General features: G+C 44.0%; 1 protein-coding gene across 1 annotated transcript in view; it reads right to left on the bottom strand.

Moving 5' to 3' along the window:
• Positions 1-15,780, bottom strand: part of LOC118083262 (uncharacterized) — a 58,027-nt gene that overhangs the window by 18,196 nt on the left and 24,051 nt on the right. The window contains exon 4 of the mRNA XM_035111510.2: positions 5,271-5,324. Coding sequence (XP_034967401.1) covers positions 5,271-5,324 — 54 coding nt within the window. The remainder of the gene's footprint in view (positions 1-5,270; positions 5,325-15,780) is intronic.

Consider the following 15,780-nt stretch of genomic DNA (forward strand, 5'->3'; position numbering starts at 1 on the left):
CTGCAACTGAGCTACGGCATCTTTGGAGCACCAGTACTCTGCAAACACGGGCACATGTCGCTTTGAACGGGTACTGCTGGTACATGTGCTTGTAAGACTTTATAGCCTTTATGTCTAATGCAAATCAGATGCTAGCCTCGGGATCTGCAATACACAGAATGAATGGCTGCCTTATGGAGTAAATGTGCAGAGTGGGGTGTTGGTGGAGAGAGAATATATGCAAGCACCCTGTATACACCCTGCAATTTGCATTAGGCCCCAGGCACTGCAGTTGCTCACAGCTAACAAACCCAACACAAGCAATAGTATGCATGTAGAAAGAATCAAAACTGAAAAGAACAAAGTGCATCTTTATCATCTTATTCTAGCCAAGGCTGTTGGCACAGGGACTACACATGCCGACACTAGGCCTTTGCCTCTGGATAAATCACTTCCCTGGCAGAGGCCAAGGGTAAGAATCATGGGCACATTGTACAGCAGAAGAATTAATGAAAAGGAGATCCAGGTTCCCACACTCACCAGAAAGAAAGGCAAATATAAGAGATCTGTTGACAGACTATGGTGTGGAAAACTGTAACCTCCCTGCAAGCCAGTCTTTTTTTGGGGGGGAACCCCCAAAAAAATCATATATAAGAATGAGAGCCATTGATTTGACCTACATCTCCTGCTTCCACTCCTACAGCAGCATGACCTTTTCTTTTTTACTCTATTCCTACTTTTAATTGTTAACAAGGCCCCAAATGGGACAAATTTCAAAATGCCGCTGGGCTGACAGATAATGCCAGAATTAAAATAAAAGGCAAGATTAACTCCCACCCTCCACCCACGTAATGAAATGATCAAAGTCTAATTACTACCTTGCTGGAGAAATAAGCCACAAAGGTCAGTCCTCAAACTCGGAAGAGCAAAGAAGGACACCCAAATATTTGCCCCTTCCATGGAGCATTATCTGATACGGATGTCTCTGTTAGCAGGAGCATTTCTGCTCTTGTACATGAAGTTTCTGCCTCATATCTAACTTAGCCAGTTGGCTTGTTTGGAGGACTAAGGATTCCATGCTTAGTTAAAGTTGCTCTCTCTTCCGAACAGAAAGAACTAGAGCTGGTGTTCAAGAACTATCATTTGCAAAGGCAACCCATGGAACTGCAAGAAACGGATTGCTGTTGTGTGAGAATGAAGAGCTTGAAAGTGAGTGCAGGTCTACAAGACAGGATCCAAGGAAGATGAAATGAGTTGCGATAATCTACTGTACATCAACTCTCACCAGAGATTGGGCTCATTTTCAGTAAATCCATCAGGGAGATGGCACTTCTCTTCCTATTTTGCATCCTTCTTGTTCTTGCTTTCAAGCCTCCTCATCTCTTGCCTTATCCATTTGGTCATTTGCAATAACTTTGCTATTTCAGCTCAAACCTGGAATTTTATGGATTACTCAAAATGGCATCACCTGTTCTCCCTTCCTCCTTGCCCAAGGCTAGAGCTCCCATCTTGCTACACTACTTTTTCTCCCATGTGTGGGTAATGAAGCGAATGAATTTGTACTGGCATACATTCTGGATAAAAGAATACTATCAAAATGCTACATAGATGGTACTATACCCATTTGCACACAGAAAAAGTCTCACAAATTTGTTGGAAAGGGTGTGGGGAAGGAGACATATATATATATATATATAGAGAGAGAGAGAGAGAGAGAGAGAGAGAGAGAGAGAGAGAGAGAGAGAGAGAGAGAGAGAGAGTGTTAGCATGTCAAGAGGTAGAAAGGTGCTGAGTGTTACGTGAAACATCTAAAACATAAGGCATATGACTGATTTCTGTGAAGATAGCACCACACCAGAAGAGTTGGTAAAGTAGCAAAAAAGCTTACCTATCAGATATGTATGATCAAAATGATCACAAAACCAGAGAAATATTTTGCTGTGTGAAGGACTTTATTTCTTACAGGGAAAAAAGAACAATGAAACACATGCTTCAATTTGGAAAAATCAAGCGGGATCAGCATTATAATTTGCAGTTCTTGGTGTCTGCAACAAGGGGCTAGAAAAAGGACCTCTGTTGTTTTTAAAGAAGAGATTAAAAAAGACGAAATGCTATTTTGTTATTAAACTGTTGGCCATTTAGAATTCTGCACTTGAAAGTTTCTTAAAGAAATAATAATCATTTCCTCTCGGAGAATCCTTTGAAACTGCCAAAGATCATGAACTAAGTTATACTGTTTTAGTTCGCTTAGTGGTTATCAGCCACTTTACAGCTTTATGATTTCTCAGATTATGCCCACAAGCTGTTTAGAGATGAGATTTACATGAATGAGCCACAAACTTCCTGTTTATTTTTCTTGGAGAGTTAGGTCATATCAATCATCTTCCTTATTTTTGTGCTTCAGTGATATGCAGAGTTAAGAAATTATTTTCTGGTGCCATTTGTGAAAGGGATGCACACCATCACCACCCCCACAATAAACAGGAGGTACATGCTGCCTAGAACTCCATGAAAAATTATCCAGCTGAAATATTTTGCCTGGAGAACTCAGCAAAATCAGGGGAATGTTTTGCAAAGCAGCAAATGGGATTTTAAGTTAACTGTTCTCAAAAGCAAGTCAATTACTAAGAAGAATGCTTACAAAAATCAAGGAGGGCTGTACCACACATTGAGAAGATGAAAGAAGCAAAAATCACCAGGTGCAGGAAATAATCTATTGCCAAGTCGATTCCCAGCACATTTCAAACATGCATGCTCTTCCTCCTGGGAAAGTGCATGGGAGAAGATTACTTTCACATCTTAACTCCTGCTTCCCCGCCCTTATCACAATAGGAGGATATTATGTGATGAAAGAAGCATTCCAAGAACAGAGCTCTGTTGTGGCATTGCTGGCCACAAAAATGCTACCTCTATAACAAATTATTGTTTTAGTTAACAGGAAAGGGGCTGCAGAAAATATTCTTGCCATCATGAACCCAATCTAGTACTTTTTTTAAAAAATAAAAAAGACACTTTTGTGCTTCAGTGAAGGACTTGAAGTAATTATTATCTATCTGCTCCTCAGCTATTCTCTTCTTTCCTTCTTACCTGCTCTCACGCAGGTATCCACACTGCTTTGAAGAAATGTGTACAGTGGTACCTTGACGTACGAATTTAATCCGTTCCGAACGGACCTTCGTAAGTCGAAGCCAATGGGGGGAAAAACTTTAAAAATTCGTAAGTCGAAAAAATCCTATCTAAACAGCACCCAAAATGGCGGACGGAACTCTGTTCGTAACTCGAAACATTCGTAAGTCGAGTCATTCGTAAGTCGAGGTACCACTGTATTAGCTTCCCAACTTCCCTCTCTAACTCACCCTAGCATCCACACGTCCACCTGGCACTTGCCACCCTTTCCTCTCCATTTCTGGAATTAGATCCCTCCTTCTACCACAGGGGTGAGTAACTGGTTCAGGCGGGGGGGGAGAGAGATAGTTGTCTCCCCCACCCCTCGAGGGCCAAGCATGTCAGGTGGGCAAGATCTCCCACCTACCAATCACCTGACATCAGAATAGCATCAGGTGACCCATTTTTGCTCGCTTGGTTCTATGTCAGACTCTGCGGCCAAAAACACAGCCCACGAAGCCCCAATAATCGGTTAATCAGCACTTGCAGAGTGCTAAAAATAGAGCTTCCCAAGACCTGCTGATCAGTGCACAGAGCTTGGGAGGCACTGTTGATCAGCTGATTAGCAGTGGTTGCAAACCCCATTTCAGTTGAGCCAGGTGAGTGTGGTTTGGCTGAAATGGAAGCTGCATGGTACCAATTCAGATGATTTGTCCATCTACCGGTAGTTCAGTAATGTCCACATTGGATGTCAGCAGCTCTCCAAAGGTTCAGAATGGGGACATTCCCAGCCCGGCCTGGAGATGTCGGGGATTGAATGTGAGGCCTTCTCCGCATGTGAATCAGATACTCTACCAACGACCAATTATCCTCATTACTGAATGAAGTGATAATCATCATTTCAGTTCTTCCTAATGGGCACAACTAATGCGTAACTGATTGTATACACCACATATCTACATATTAAGCAATGCATCCAACGATGAAATGATTAGCACTAATGCTGTGATTAATGCAAACCACCATCTAAGGATATTCAGATGTTATTCCCAACTGGCAATGATAGTAATAGAGTGGCCACCTGTTCGTCCATTTGAAGGGCTGTCAAAGCCAAGTATGGGTTAAAGGCAAAAAGCCACAATAAGGGACAGCTGGGGCCATGGAAGTTGCCAGTCAGCCGTCAGCAGAACAAACTGAGCAGGTACACAGATCACCTTGTTACACATAGCACATAGCTCTGGGGCTCAAATGCTTGCAGTAGCTGCCCATACTCTACCGGGCCAGTTTGAAGGTTCTTGTATTTACAAGGACTTTAACAACATGGGTCCAGAATATTTTAAAGACTGCCTAATCCCTTATATCCCCAGCCCAATCACTTAGGACTTGGGGGAAGTCTCTGTTGGTGGTCCTCCATGGTTCATAACTACTAGATGCAGTGCATTTGGCGTAGTTGGCCCCAAAGGGTTAACAGATGTGGACAGAACAAAGCAACCAAACTATATGAAAGCCCTTTCTTCCATAGAGGTACATCACAGCCCTTAACTCAGTTCTCTTCTCCCAATCTCACACAAAATTCTGTTGGACAGGGAAAGGCTGGCAATGGTGATTCATGCGTCAGAAACCTCAGGATTCCTACACATGGCTCAGAATATACAATTGAACTCCCTGATGCTCAAGTTTAGGAGTGTCTAATTTCCATCTCTGCCTGCAGTCCTCACCCGATCTTCACTTTTGCCGCTAGACACAACCCCCTTTCTGGAGAAAAAACCAATGAAGTTCTTCTGAGGCAACTGCAACCGATTGAATATGAAGTTTTCTGCTATTCCAGAGGTGGACCCAGGGGGAGCACAACATTTTGGACGTCTCCAGCCTGCCAGTGTTTTGTGGGAGTGATTCAGCTGCCTGCCAGGACTTTAAGTTTGTGCAACTGAAGTGGATTGAACAGCCCCCATCACCAGAGCACATCAAATCCACTTTAAGACTTTTTGCAGTTTGGAAAGTGACATGGAAATATAATGAAAAGTGTGAATTAAGTGAAAGACGTGTAAGCATGCTGCAAGGAAATCAGGATGAATGCAAGATGAAGGTTCATTGCTATATTACCATCCCACAAGCAAGGAAACTTCATCGCCCAACCCCAGGAGGAAGAAGACAAAAATGAGAGCTATCAAGCAATAGCCACTTACCCGAATTTTGATGATTCTCGTCTTTGTGCCACAATTCTTCTTAAACAGCATCTTCTGAAAAAGGAGCAGAATCATAGGGTAAGAGCAAGCAAATATGCTGCACAATTAATTTGGGTGTTAAATAATGCTGGAGTGCTAGAAGTGAGTTGGAAGTTCAAACAAACATTTAAGAAGCACTACAGAGACCCATGGTACCAAATGGGGTTTTCTTGCTATTAACAGGTGGTGGCATCCAATCAGAGCAAAGGCTTTAAAAAAATCCTCCCGACACATTTTAAAAGTGTATTAAAAACTGACATATTTAGGCAACTGCATTGGTTTCTCCCAAAGAATCCCTGAGAATTTTACTTGGGCAAATGCTGATGTTCCTAGCCCTTTTCAGAGTTATTTATCTATTTTGATATCCTAATACAGTGCTCCCCAACCTTTTTATCGCCGCGGACCAGTCAACGTTTGATAATTTTACTGCGGCCCGCTGAGGGGGGGAGACGTTGATTGCTTGTATTTTATTTAGATTGTTTTGATTTAATAATTTTAATTTAATTGTATTTAATGTTCCTTGGGTTGCCCGGTACCAATTGATCCATGGACCGGTACCGGCCCGTGGCCCGGGGGTTGAGCACCACTGTCCTAATATACCCATAAATGGTCCCAAATGGTTTGGTTCTCAGGGGGAGAAGGATGATCTATTAACCCTGTGTAAATCTATGGCTTTAGATATGCTGTAAGAATGAATCAGCAATAATAAAAAGCTGTGTAGGAATTTGTGGAAACATTTTACATTAATATATTCACAGAAAACCTATTTAAAATGCCTTTCCAACAGTACCACCATTGAGTCTTAATTTTAGCACTGTGATTATGAAACTCTTAACACATTTATTTTAATATTTTTATTTATTTTTTAACGTAAGGGCTGAACAAGCGCCATGGATACTCGAGGCACAGATTGTTCCTTCCCTAGAGCAGGGAACTTGTCTGTTTGATCTGTAGAACCCTAAATGCAGTGTGATCTTGTCTTTTTCATTCTTTGGGACCAACAGAACTGCAAGTTCCACTATTGTGAAGTATTCTAATGTAACTTTTGGAGTAGCATAATGGGCTGCAAATGAAACTGAGATGTGTTTAAAAACGATGGACACCGATTCTGCAATGCTGCAGTGCGTGAGCTTGTGGTTATGTTGATCCCATAATGAGAAAGAGAAAAGAAACTCGAGAGATACAAGAAGGGAGCAGCATAACCGCAAACTCTGCTGTTATGAGGTTAACATACATCTGTCTTTTACCCACACGTTGCCTCTGCTCAATGTAGCATTACAGAAGCAATGAATATATATCCTTTTCAGTTTTATTCTGAGCCCATTACAAAATGGCAGCCCTATTCCAAAAGTGACATCATAACATTTCAGCATGAAACAGAACAGTTTAATACTGTTCAGCAAAACACTCCAGTACAAATGAGATCCTTCAGAAGCGGCACGCCCAAAACATCCCTACCCAATTAGGATCAAAGCGAGCTGAGCACAAGAGAAAACTCCACAGCCAGAAACCATCAAGTTGTCAAAAGACTCTACTTCAAACTTAAGTAATTCAGCGTTCAGAAGTCTCTTTAATTAGACGTCTGAGCAAGCAAGATTTCTCGAACCAAAACAACACTGACAGCCAGAAATGCGAACCACCCAGTATGAATCCTATATAGCACTGCAAAACCAATTATCAGTGTGAACCAAATTAATGAGCATTTGGAACTTTGCCCATCACTTCTCAAACTTATATAAAGTTATTACCTTAGCAGTGTTCTAAAAGGCGGGGAAGGGTAGATGACAGACTATGGCTCACGAGGCAGCTTCCAGTAAACCACTTACTACTAGCACAAAACATGTGCTCTACCAGTTAGCTCCACCTCCTGATCACCCAATGGAGCCTCTCTCCATAGACTCACCAAAACATAGCTTGCTCCTGGACCCAAGTAGGACTGCCAGCTTAATACATCCCTGGCTCTTGTGCCTTTAACAGTAGCTTGATGTGTATGTACAAGTGGCACATGATAATCCCCCTTGACATGCCTTGCAGAGTTTCACCTACTGATTTTTGCAAATTAAACTTATGTGAAAGGCACTGGAGCAAGAACACAGTGGCTTCTTCCCCCTCATCCCAACTTGAGTTCCAAGCCTGTGGGCTAAATTCATCCCCAGAGCTTCCGGCACTAGAAGGGGTTCCCAGGCAAAATACGCAAAGCAGGAAGAGTACTGTCCCAATCCATGCGTGCAACCAGCCAACTCTGAACATAATTTTCCTGGAAATGCCTGTATAAAACAAACTCGGGCTTTGTTTCCAGCGCTGCTGTGAAAAGTATCATCAAGCTGGTATTTACTGGGGAAGCTCAGCCAAAGGAGGGGTTTGTGGGCACAGAGAGCAGGGGCAGAGGCCCTAGTGTAAAATAATAATAATAATAATAATAATAATAATAATAATAATAATAATATTTATACCCCGCCCATCTAGCTGGGTTTCCCCAGCCACTATGGGCGGCTTACAACACATAAAAAATTGACATGTGTGTGTGTGTGTATATATCTACTAGCTGGCCATGCCACGCATTGCTGTGGCATTGTTTGTTAAACGGCGGGTCAGAGTCCCCCTTCAGATTCAACAGACCGTCAGAGTCCCCCCTGTGTTATGTTTAGATAGGGGGATACCTGTGTCTTCCCACACTCTGTAGCGACCCATCCCAGGGAAGGTCTTAGTTATCCCTGTCACCTATTGACTGACCCCCCCCCATCATACCTGCCAAGTTCCTCTCTGAAAAATAAGGGACCGGACCGGAAGTAGTATACCGGAAATAGCCCGATAGCCATTTTGGAACTGGGCGGAGCATGCTCAGAAGTGACTTTTGATGCTGATGTGCCCAGTTCCAAAATGGCCACCGCACCAGAAGTCGCGTTGCAGCCATTTTGGAACTGGGCAGAGCAGCATCAAAAGTCGCTTCTGAGCATGCTCCGCCCAGTTCCAAAATGGCTGCCACGCCAGAAGAAACCGGGGGGGGGGATCCGTTTTTTCGGCTGGGGACAGCTGGGAAAACGCGGTTTCCCGTGGAAAACGGGAGACTTGGCAGCTATGCCCCCCCCATCCCAATCAGGGAAGGACATACCTATCTGTTATCTCCATTTTGACCCCCGAAACCCACCCCAACCAGGGAAGGGTTTACCTATCCCTGACCCCTATTTCCCCCCCCCAACGATTGAGAGTAATACGGAGGGGGTGGGGTGGAGGGGTGGTCAGGGAGGCGGCCTGTTCCCTGGGGGTGGTAGGATTGGCGGCAGAGGGTCCTGGGAGATGTCGGGATGGGCGGGGGCAGAACCAGTATGGTAGGTGGAAGCTTAGGCCTGAGGTGGTGGGGTGAGGTAGGCCTGAGGCGTCGGGATTGGAGGGGTGGTCGGGGAGGTGGCCTGGTCCTTGGGGGTGTTAGGATCGGAGGCGGAGGGTCCCGGGAGACATCTGGATCGGCGGGGGTGGAATCCGTGGGGTGGGGGTGTGTGGAGTGGGCTTGTTCGGGTGGAAGGAGGTAGTGGGAGGAGGCGGCGGCGGAATCGGCGGGGGCACGATCTGTGGTGTGTGTGTGTGTGTGTGGAGTGGGCTTGGTCGGGGGAGGGGGTCGCTGGTACGTGATCTCCTGGGCGGGCGCGGGTCCCTGGGGAGCGGCCTGGTCTCGGATGTGCGATCTCCGAGGCAGGCTTGGTTCCCTGAGGAGCGGCTTGGTCTCGGGGCGGTTTGTTCTCTGTTGGAGGCGTGGTCTCCGGGGCATGAGGGATTGTGGGAGTATGTTTGTCCATTGTTCGTTGAATGTCCACTGGAGGGTGCAATTTTTTTGACCACAAATCCAGGTTTTTACCTGTGTTAGGTGTGTCAGCTGGTCAGTGTAAGTGCATGATTACCTGCTCACATGTGACTCTGAGGTTGCGGCCAAATTTCAGGACGATCGGGTAAGTGCTTGTGGGAGAAAAGTGGGGACTAACACACATGCACCTTCACCATTTATATATATATATATATATATAGATGTAGTGTACACACACACATATATAGTGGAAAGGCGAGTGATTAGACCGAAACGAAGAAACTTGAAGTTGGCATGTACTGTCTATAGCTGTTCAATGTAAATAAATAAATAAAAACCTCCCTCAGTATTAATTTGACGATATTCTGAAGAGTCGGAAGCAGATTTCCCCTTACAAAAATGCCAGTACTAATACTATGATCGGGAGAAAAGGTCGTCAGGCTTACAATTTTCCCCCCTCCTTGCCACAAAACCACGGGCTTGTTTTGAAATTCCCCTGGATGAGAAGGCAATTATTTTGTCACTCAAGGGCAAGGCCCAGCTCTCACTCCTGCTTGGCATCTAAAACTCTGGGTGGACACCAGAGGCCTAGGTGATGGGGAGAGAGAACACATGCATGGCAGTTTCAAGCGTGGGACTCTGAAAGCAAGACAAAATGCTGATTTTTTAAATAGAGGGGGGGAAACAACTGCTGGGATCCCCTCACTCGCTCTTGAATGGAGCTCATCAAGAAGCAGCTTCTTCCCCAAGCATCTTCAGTTCCTGTCCTTTGGGTCAGTGTCTAAGGGAGACACCATTGCCAAAAGGTGTGTGTGTTTCAACAGAGGTGATGGGGGGGGGAAGAGTCAATAAACAACTCTTACAAGCAAGTGAGGACATGATAAAGCGGGTAGAGAGAATATCTGCCCCTCTCTGGAACTCAGGGTCATCCAATGAAGCTAATCCACCGACATGGATGTCATTAAATGAGAAGGTGACAAATTCAAGGCTATCTATAGCCATTAGCCACAATGGCTATGTTCTGCGTCCACGGCTGGAGCCAGTGGCCAAGACTCACAAGTGGGGAATTGCGCTCATGTCCTGCTTGTGGGCTTCCCCACAGTCATCTGGTTGGTCACTGCGAGAATAGGATGCTGGGCTTTTGGTCTGATCCAGCAGAGCTCTTCCTATGTTCTTATCCACAAATTCTTGTGTGCAACAGCATGATGCACACTGCCTAGGGTTGCGGTATCTCCAAGTCCCTCACATCTGGGGAGGTTTTAGGCACTTTGCTTTCTACTCGATGCAAATGACTTGCTGCCCAAATCAGCCTATATGCTCTCTCTTTCTTATCTGAGCAATTAAACCAATCTTTCCTACTTCCTGGTGTTGCCGTGTTCTTTACCAGCCATGAAGGTGAATTTGGGTGCATTTATTTTAAATGCGCACAAGTTCTGGCACGTTTCCATTCCTCTCAGGTTGTAGGTTGGATTCATGTGCATGGTGGACATGTATGTTGATTCTGACGTAAACCGCCTAACATCCTGCTGTTACCACTGCTTCAACTCCATTTGCCAAATTCACTGTTGGCATCTTAGCACCTACATTAATTGACTGGCTTATAATCTACCCAGAGAGCATGATTTTACAAGACTTAGAAGAAACAGAAATATATGCACCATACTTTGAACTTGACATTTGACCCCTGCACTTTCCCATTCTTCATTATATAAATGGCATTCTTAATTTCTCCCATCTGTAATGGTTTTGCAAGAACTTCATTTTGCAGTGTATTTAAGATGTAGGAGAACCAACTGGGGGAAAAATGCTTTCAAAATCACACACCATGTAGGATCATTATCCTTTCTCTGTAATTTGGAGTAATACTTCTGAAACACTGAATTTATTTATTTTTTGTTACTGAACTCACCTCTAACCAACAGCATATAGTTCTGACTTTAAAAAAAATGAAAAGTCAATTATCTTATCCAGTCTCTCACCACTTTCCCAGTCTAGTTACAGGTAGATAGCCGTGTTGGTCTAACATAGTCAAAACAAAATACGGTATAAAATTCATTCCAGTAGCACCTTAGAGACCAACTCAGTTTGTCATTGGTAAAAGCTCATACCAATGACAAACTTAGTTGGTCTCTAAGGTGCTACTGGAATGAACATTTTTATTTTGTTTCACTTTCCCAATATATTTGGTGCATACATGTAAATCCAAATTCTGCCCTAATTTAATTCATATTTAGCATGTTGCAGATGTTTTCTATAAAGACCTGAGAAAAAGGATGTTGCAAATTGATTTAGAAGAGACTTCGTTGTTTTCTGAAAATTCTCTTCCTGCAATGTTCTAATGCATTCCTTATGGAAGGCATATGCTAGAATCCTGCTTTGAATGTAGCCCTTACATGCTTCCCATTCAATGTCATGTGAAGAAGTTACAACCCCATTAGGTTCACAACATTCCTGAAGTCCAACACCTATCTGTATTTTACCATTTTCATCATTCAAAAGTTAAATATTTAAACACCGCAACCCATAATTTCAAACCCCATCTGTTAGCTGCGTAGCCAAAAGATACTGGAGCATGATATGAAACAACAATTGTATCACAACACACTATTACTCACTGGGCGAAGAAACAACCAAATTGTGAACCGAAAGCAAACTTGGTGTACTAATGAGGAAATTGTAGTTATGTTCTTTGGGGTTACCGGTATGCCTTCTACCCCTGGTTTGCATTTGCCCCCAGGCCTACACCACAAAAGATGAAGGTGGCAGCAGAAAGTTCTGACCAGTTGCTCATATCAGAGAAGAGCTGTCCTTCTCATATATCCTGCATGCCTTTCTTCTCCAAGTCTCATAAACAGGCTGCTGGGTCCCGCCAGTTGTGCCTCTGGTGTACCAGAATGTAAAAAGAGCGCTGCTCGATCAGAACAAATGCCCATCTAGGCCACATTCTCACCAGATGTTTAAATCACTATGGTACCACTTTAAACCACTATGGTACCAAATGCCCACTACGGTACCACTTTTCTAAGTACTGCTCCTGGTGGACTGTACCATGGTTTTTTGTTTTTTGTTCAAAGTATTTTCAAACGGCACAAAATCCCCATCAGACACCCCACACTAAGAAAGAAAGCCAAATGAACACAAATTGCAAGCTCCTTCTGTCTCAACTTTTAAACGCCTGCTGAGAAAGTTTTTGTTCCGTTCAGCAATTGAGAATGCGCCCTTCCACAACAGTTAGCTGATTTCTGATTTCAACTTTTTAAGTATGATTTTTATGGTGTGGGGTTTGGTTTGGTTTTTTGTATAACTGTACATCGCCCTGCTATGTGTCCCCCCCCCCCAGGAATTATGGGAGCTATGGTTTTTTTAAGGGTGCTGAGAGTTGTCAGGAGACCCCTATTCCCCACCCAGAGCTACAATTCTCAGAGAAGTTTAGCAATCAATCCCTCTTCCCAATGAACTCTGGGAGTTGCAGTTCTGGGAATGTAATTGGGCTCTCCTAACAACTCTCGGCACCCTTCACAAACTACAGCCCCCAGAATTCCTTGGGGGAATTTAATGTGGTGTCATGGTGCCCTTTATGTGGCCCCAAGTCCAGCATCCCGTTCTCATGGTGGCCAACCCAATGCCCATGTGAAGCCTGTGGTAGAAATTGGAGTTCTTGGTAAAGTCCAGAAATAAACAGTAAATTGCAAGAACTCAGGCCAGAAGAAAAATGGATTTCAAATAAATCTTCACAAGGTTTTATTTGTGTGATGAGGAGTCAATCCCAGTATTGAATGCACATAAAGATAAATTCCAGTAAAAATCAGGACAAGGCCCTGTTTCGACAATTCTTCGTCAGCAAAGATTCACAGGCAAACAGACTTGGTACACTCTGACCTGTGAATCTTTGCTGACGAAGAATTGTCGAAACAGGGCCTTGTCCTGATTTTTACTGGAATTTATCTTTATTTGCCTTCAATACTGGGATTGACTCCTCCTCGTCACACAAATAAAACCTTGTGAAGATTTATTTGAAATCCATTTTTCTTCTGGCCTGAGTTCTTGCAATTCACATGTGAAGCCTGTGAGCAAAACCCAAGCACAACAGCACTCTTCCGACCTGTGATTCACAGAAAATAGTATTTCAAGGCATGCTGCCTTCAACAGTGGAGCCAGACCACCCCGTCCTGGCTACTAGCTATCCTATAGGTGGGAAAGTTAAGAAGGGTTTCTTTCCCAGCTCCTCAGTTCAGTTTCCCCTCAAACCATTTCGCCACACTGGTTTTCCCCAGAAAATTCTGAAAACAATAGCCCAAAGCCAGGCTGAAAACAAGCCAGAGGTTTCCCTCATCCATCCTCATTGTGCTGTTAACAGTTTCTATTTTAAACCAGGTGTTGGAACTGAGCTTTCGACGTTCTGCTCCTGACGCTGCCACAAGGGCATGTCATTGACGGTTCGACGGGATCCCCGCTGCTATTCCTCTACACGCAAGTCAGGCTGCAACCAAGTTTCCAAGTGCGAGAAATTCCAGAAGCCCACAGGCCTCAGGCACAAATAATTTTAGGGGAGCAACCCTAAGAACACTTAATCTGGCAATAGACCCCTTCGAAACGCGGCTAACTTACCTTCCAAGTAAACATGCATAGGTTCTACAGGTCTTAATGCTTAACCAATTTGAGGCTTTTCCAAGGCCTGCAAAGCTGCATCGTAAATCTTTCTGTTACCAAAGCAGGCTCTTGTCTGAAATTGCATTCCCTTCCCGTCTCTACGTGGACTGCAGATAACTCAAAACATTAGGTGTTGACCCCATTCATTTTTACTGCATTACAAACCTGCCAAGAGCCCTGGGGAAAACGGGATGTCCCTTTTTTCCGGACGAGATCATGGCGGCCATTTTGGGTGCTGCGCTCTTGCCCCAGAAAAAGCATTTTTTTTCTGGGCCGGTGGGAGGCATGGGTCATGCGACTCACCCAGAAGTGCATCCTGGAAGACACACATCCTGGTTTTGAGTCTCCAAAAGTTGGGCGGAATGCCATGTGAGGATCCTGCAAGTCAGATTGGAGCAAATGTGGGGAGGGAGGCACAGGAGTAGTTTTGCACCTCGAAACTATCACAAGTCTTTGCAAGCAAAAATGGTCCCCGGGGAAATCCTCTTGGGTAAAGACACACGAAGTGTGGCCCTTTACAATCTAGATTCAACTACATTGACATAGATTTGCATCCCTTCCCTTGAGCCATTTCAACCCCCAGGCAGAGTAGGCCTATTGCCTTATACAGATTAGCAGCGAGAAGCACACCCAGCTTGCCTTGCAAACTCTGAAGGGCCGCTGCAGCTTGTTCTCTCTTGCCTCTCCAGAGCTTTCTTCAGCTGCTTTCTCCACTTCTCAGAGAAGCAGCACAGCATTAGTTTATGTGCTTGCACACAAATGGCATAGCTGAAACAATATGAATCTTGCAAACTGTGGCACTATATAACTTTTAGAAGGCAGATTTAAGGTTTAATGTTTTATTGTGTTTTAAAATATGTTGGAAGCCCCGCAGAGTGACTGGAGAAAGCCACGCAGATGGGCAGGGTACAAATAATAAGTTACTATTATTTATTATTATTAGCTGCAGATGTGGGCAGGACCTGCATTCTTCAACCTGAGTTGCTGAGCTGGCAAGTCTAATGCAGTTTTGATCCTACCATGAATTCATAGTGAGAAGTACACAGACAGGCGTTATGCCTGAACTGGGAATTCCAGTAATGAGCAGAAGGCGTGGGGAGCTCAGCACCCTGGCTGCCGATGTCCCTGTGGGCAGAAGCTCCACCTGTTCCCAGGGAAAGGGGAGAAATTAGGGTCATTTTAAAATGTGAACCAAACTCATTTGCACTTCCCAAAACAACGCAAAAACCCAAACACAGGCTGTTTCTGAAATTTACACATCTCCAACTATTGCAAAGTAAGCCCTTGAACCAAATGTGTGTGTTTGTGTCAACGTGTGAAAATACATGTATTGGTGAACATAAAAAAATATGCATTTTATTAGACAAAACAACATACCGGTAGAAAAAATATATGTTGGCAGAAATGCACACCAGACATTTTTGTGAGGATTTATAAAAAAAATGAAACAGAAGTGTGGCAAACTGAATTTAAGATTGGAAGAAAAATTGATGGAATTCTCCACGCCCACCAACTCTACCCACAGCCTTCCCAGACTGAACCAAACACACTTTCAACCCCCCTTCAGACCTTCCCACAGCAGCACTGCCCTCTGCCCACAGTTGCAATGAACACCTGAAGAGAGCTTAGGAGAGACAGTATTCTGTTAGAGTTACCAACTTTTTTGTGTCATGGCTTTCCTGCTTTTTAACAGGTACAGAAATGCAGCAGGCAAAAAAAAAAATCTGATAAAGAGATGCTATAATGGCGAAAACCCACATCTCAGAATTACGGTAGTAATTGCTGCTAGAAAGAACTGAAGCCCTGTTACAGACCAAAAAGTGAAAAAAGGACAGGAACCCGCAGTTCTGTTCTGCAAGCTCAGTATGTCAAGCCTAAGTCCACCTCCTGCTTCTAAAATAAAAAGCACACAGCTCACTGAGAAGATTTCACGCTAGCACAATTTTAAATTGCTCCCACAGGCTTTTTTCTGTTCACATGAGGAATCTGCTGCCTGGTTATCTTCACACCTGCTGCTACAGC

This window comes from Zootoca vivipara, chromosome 3, assembly GCF_963506605.1.
Source record: "Zootoca vivipara chromosome 3, rZooViv1.1, whole genome shotgun sequence".
Classification (NCBI taxonomy): Eukaryota; Metazoa; Chordata; class Lepidosauria; order Squamata; family Lacertidae; genus Zootoca; species Zootoca vivipara.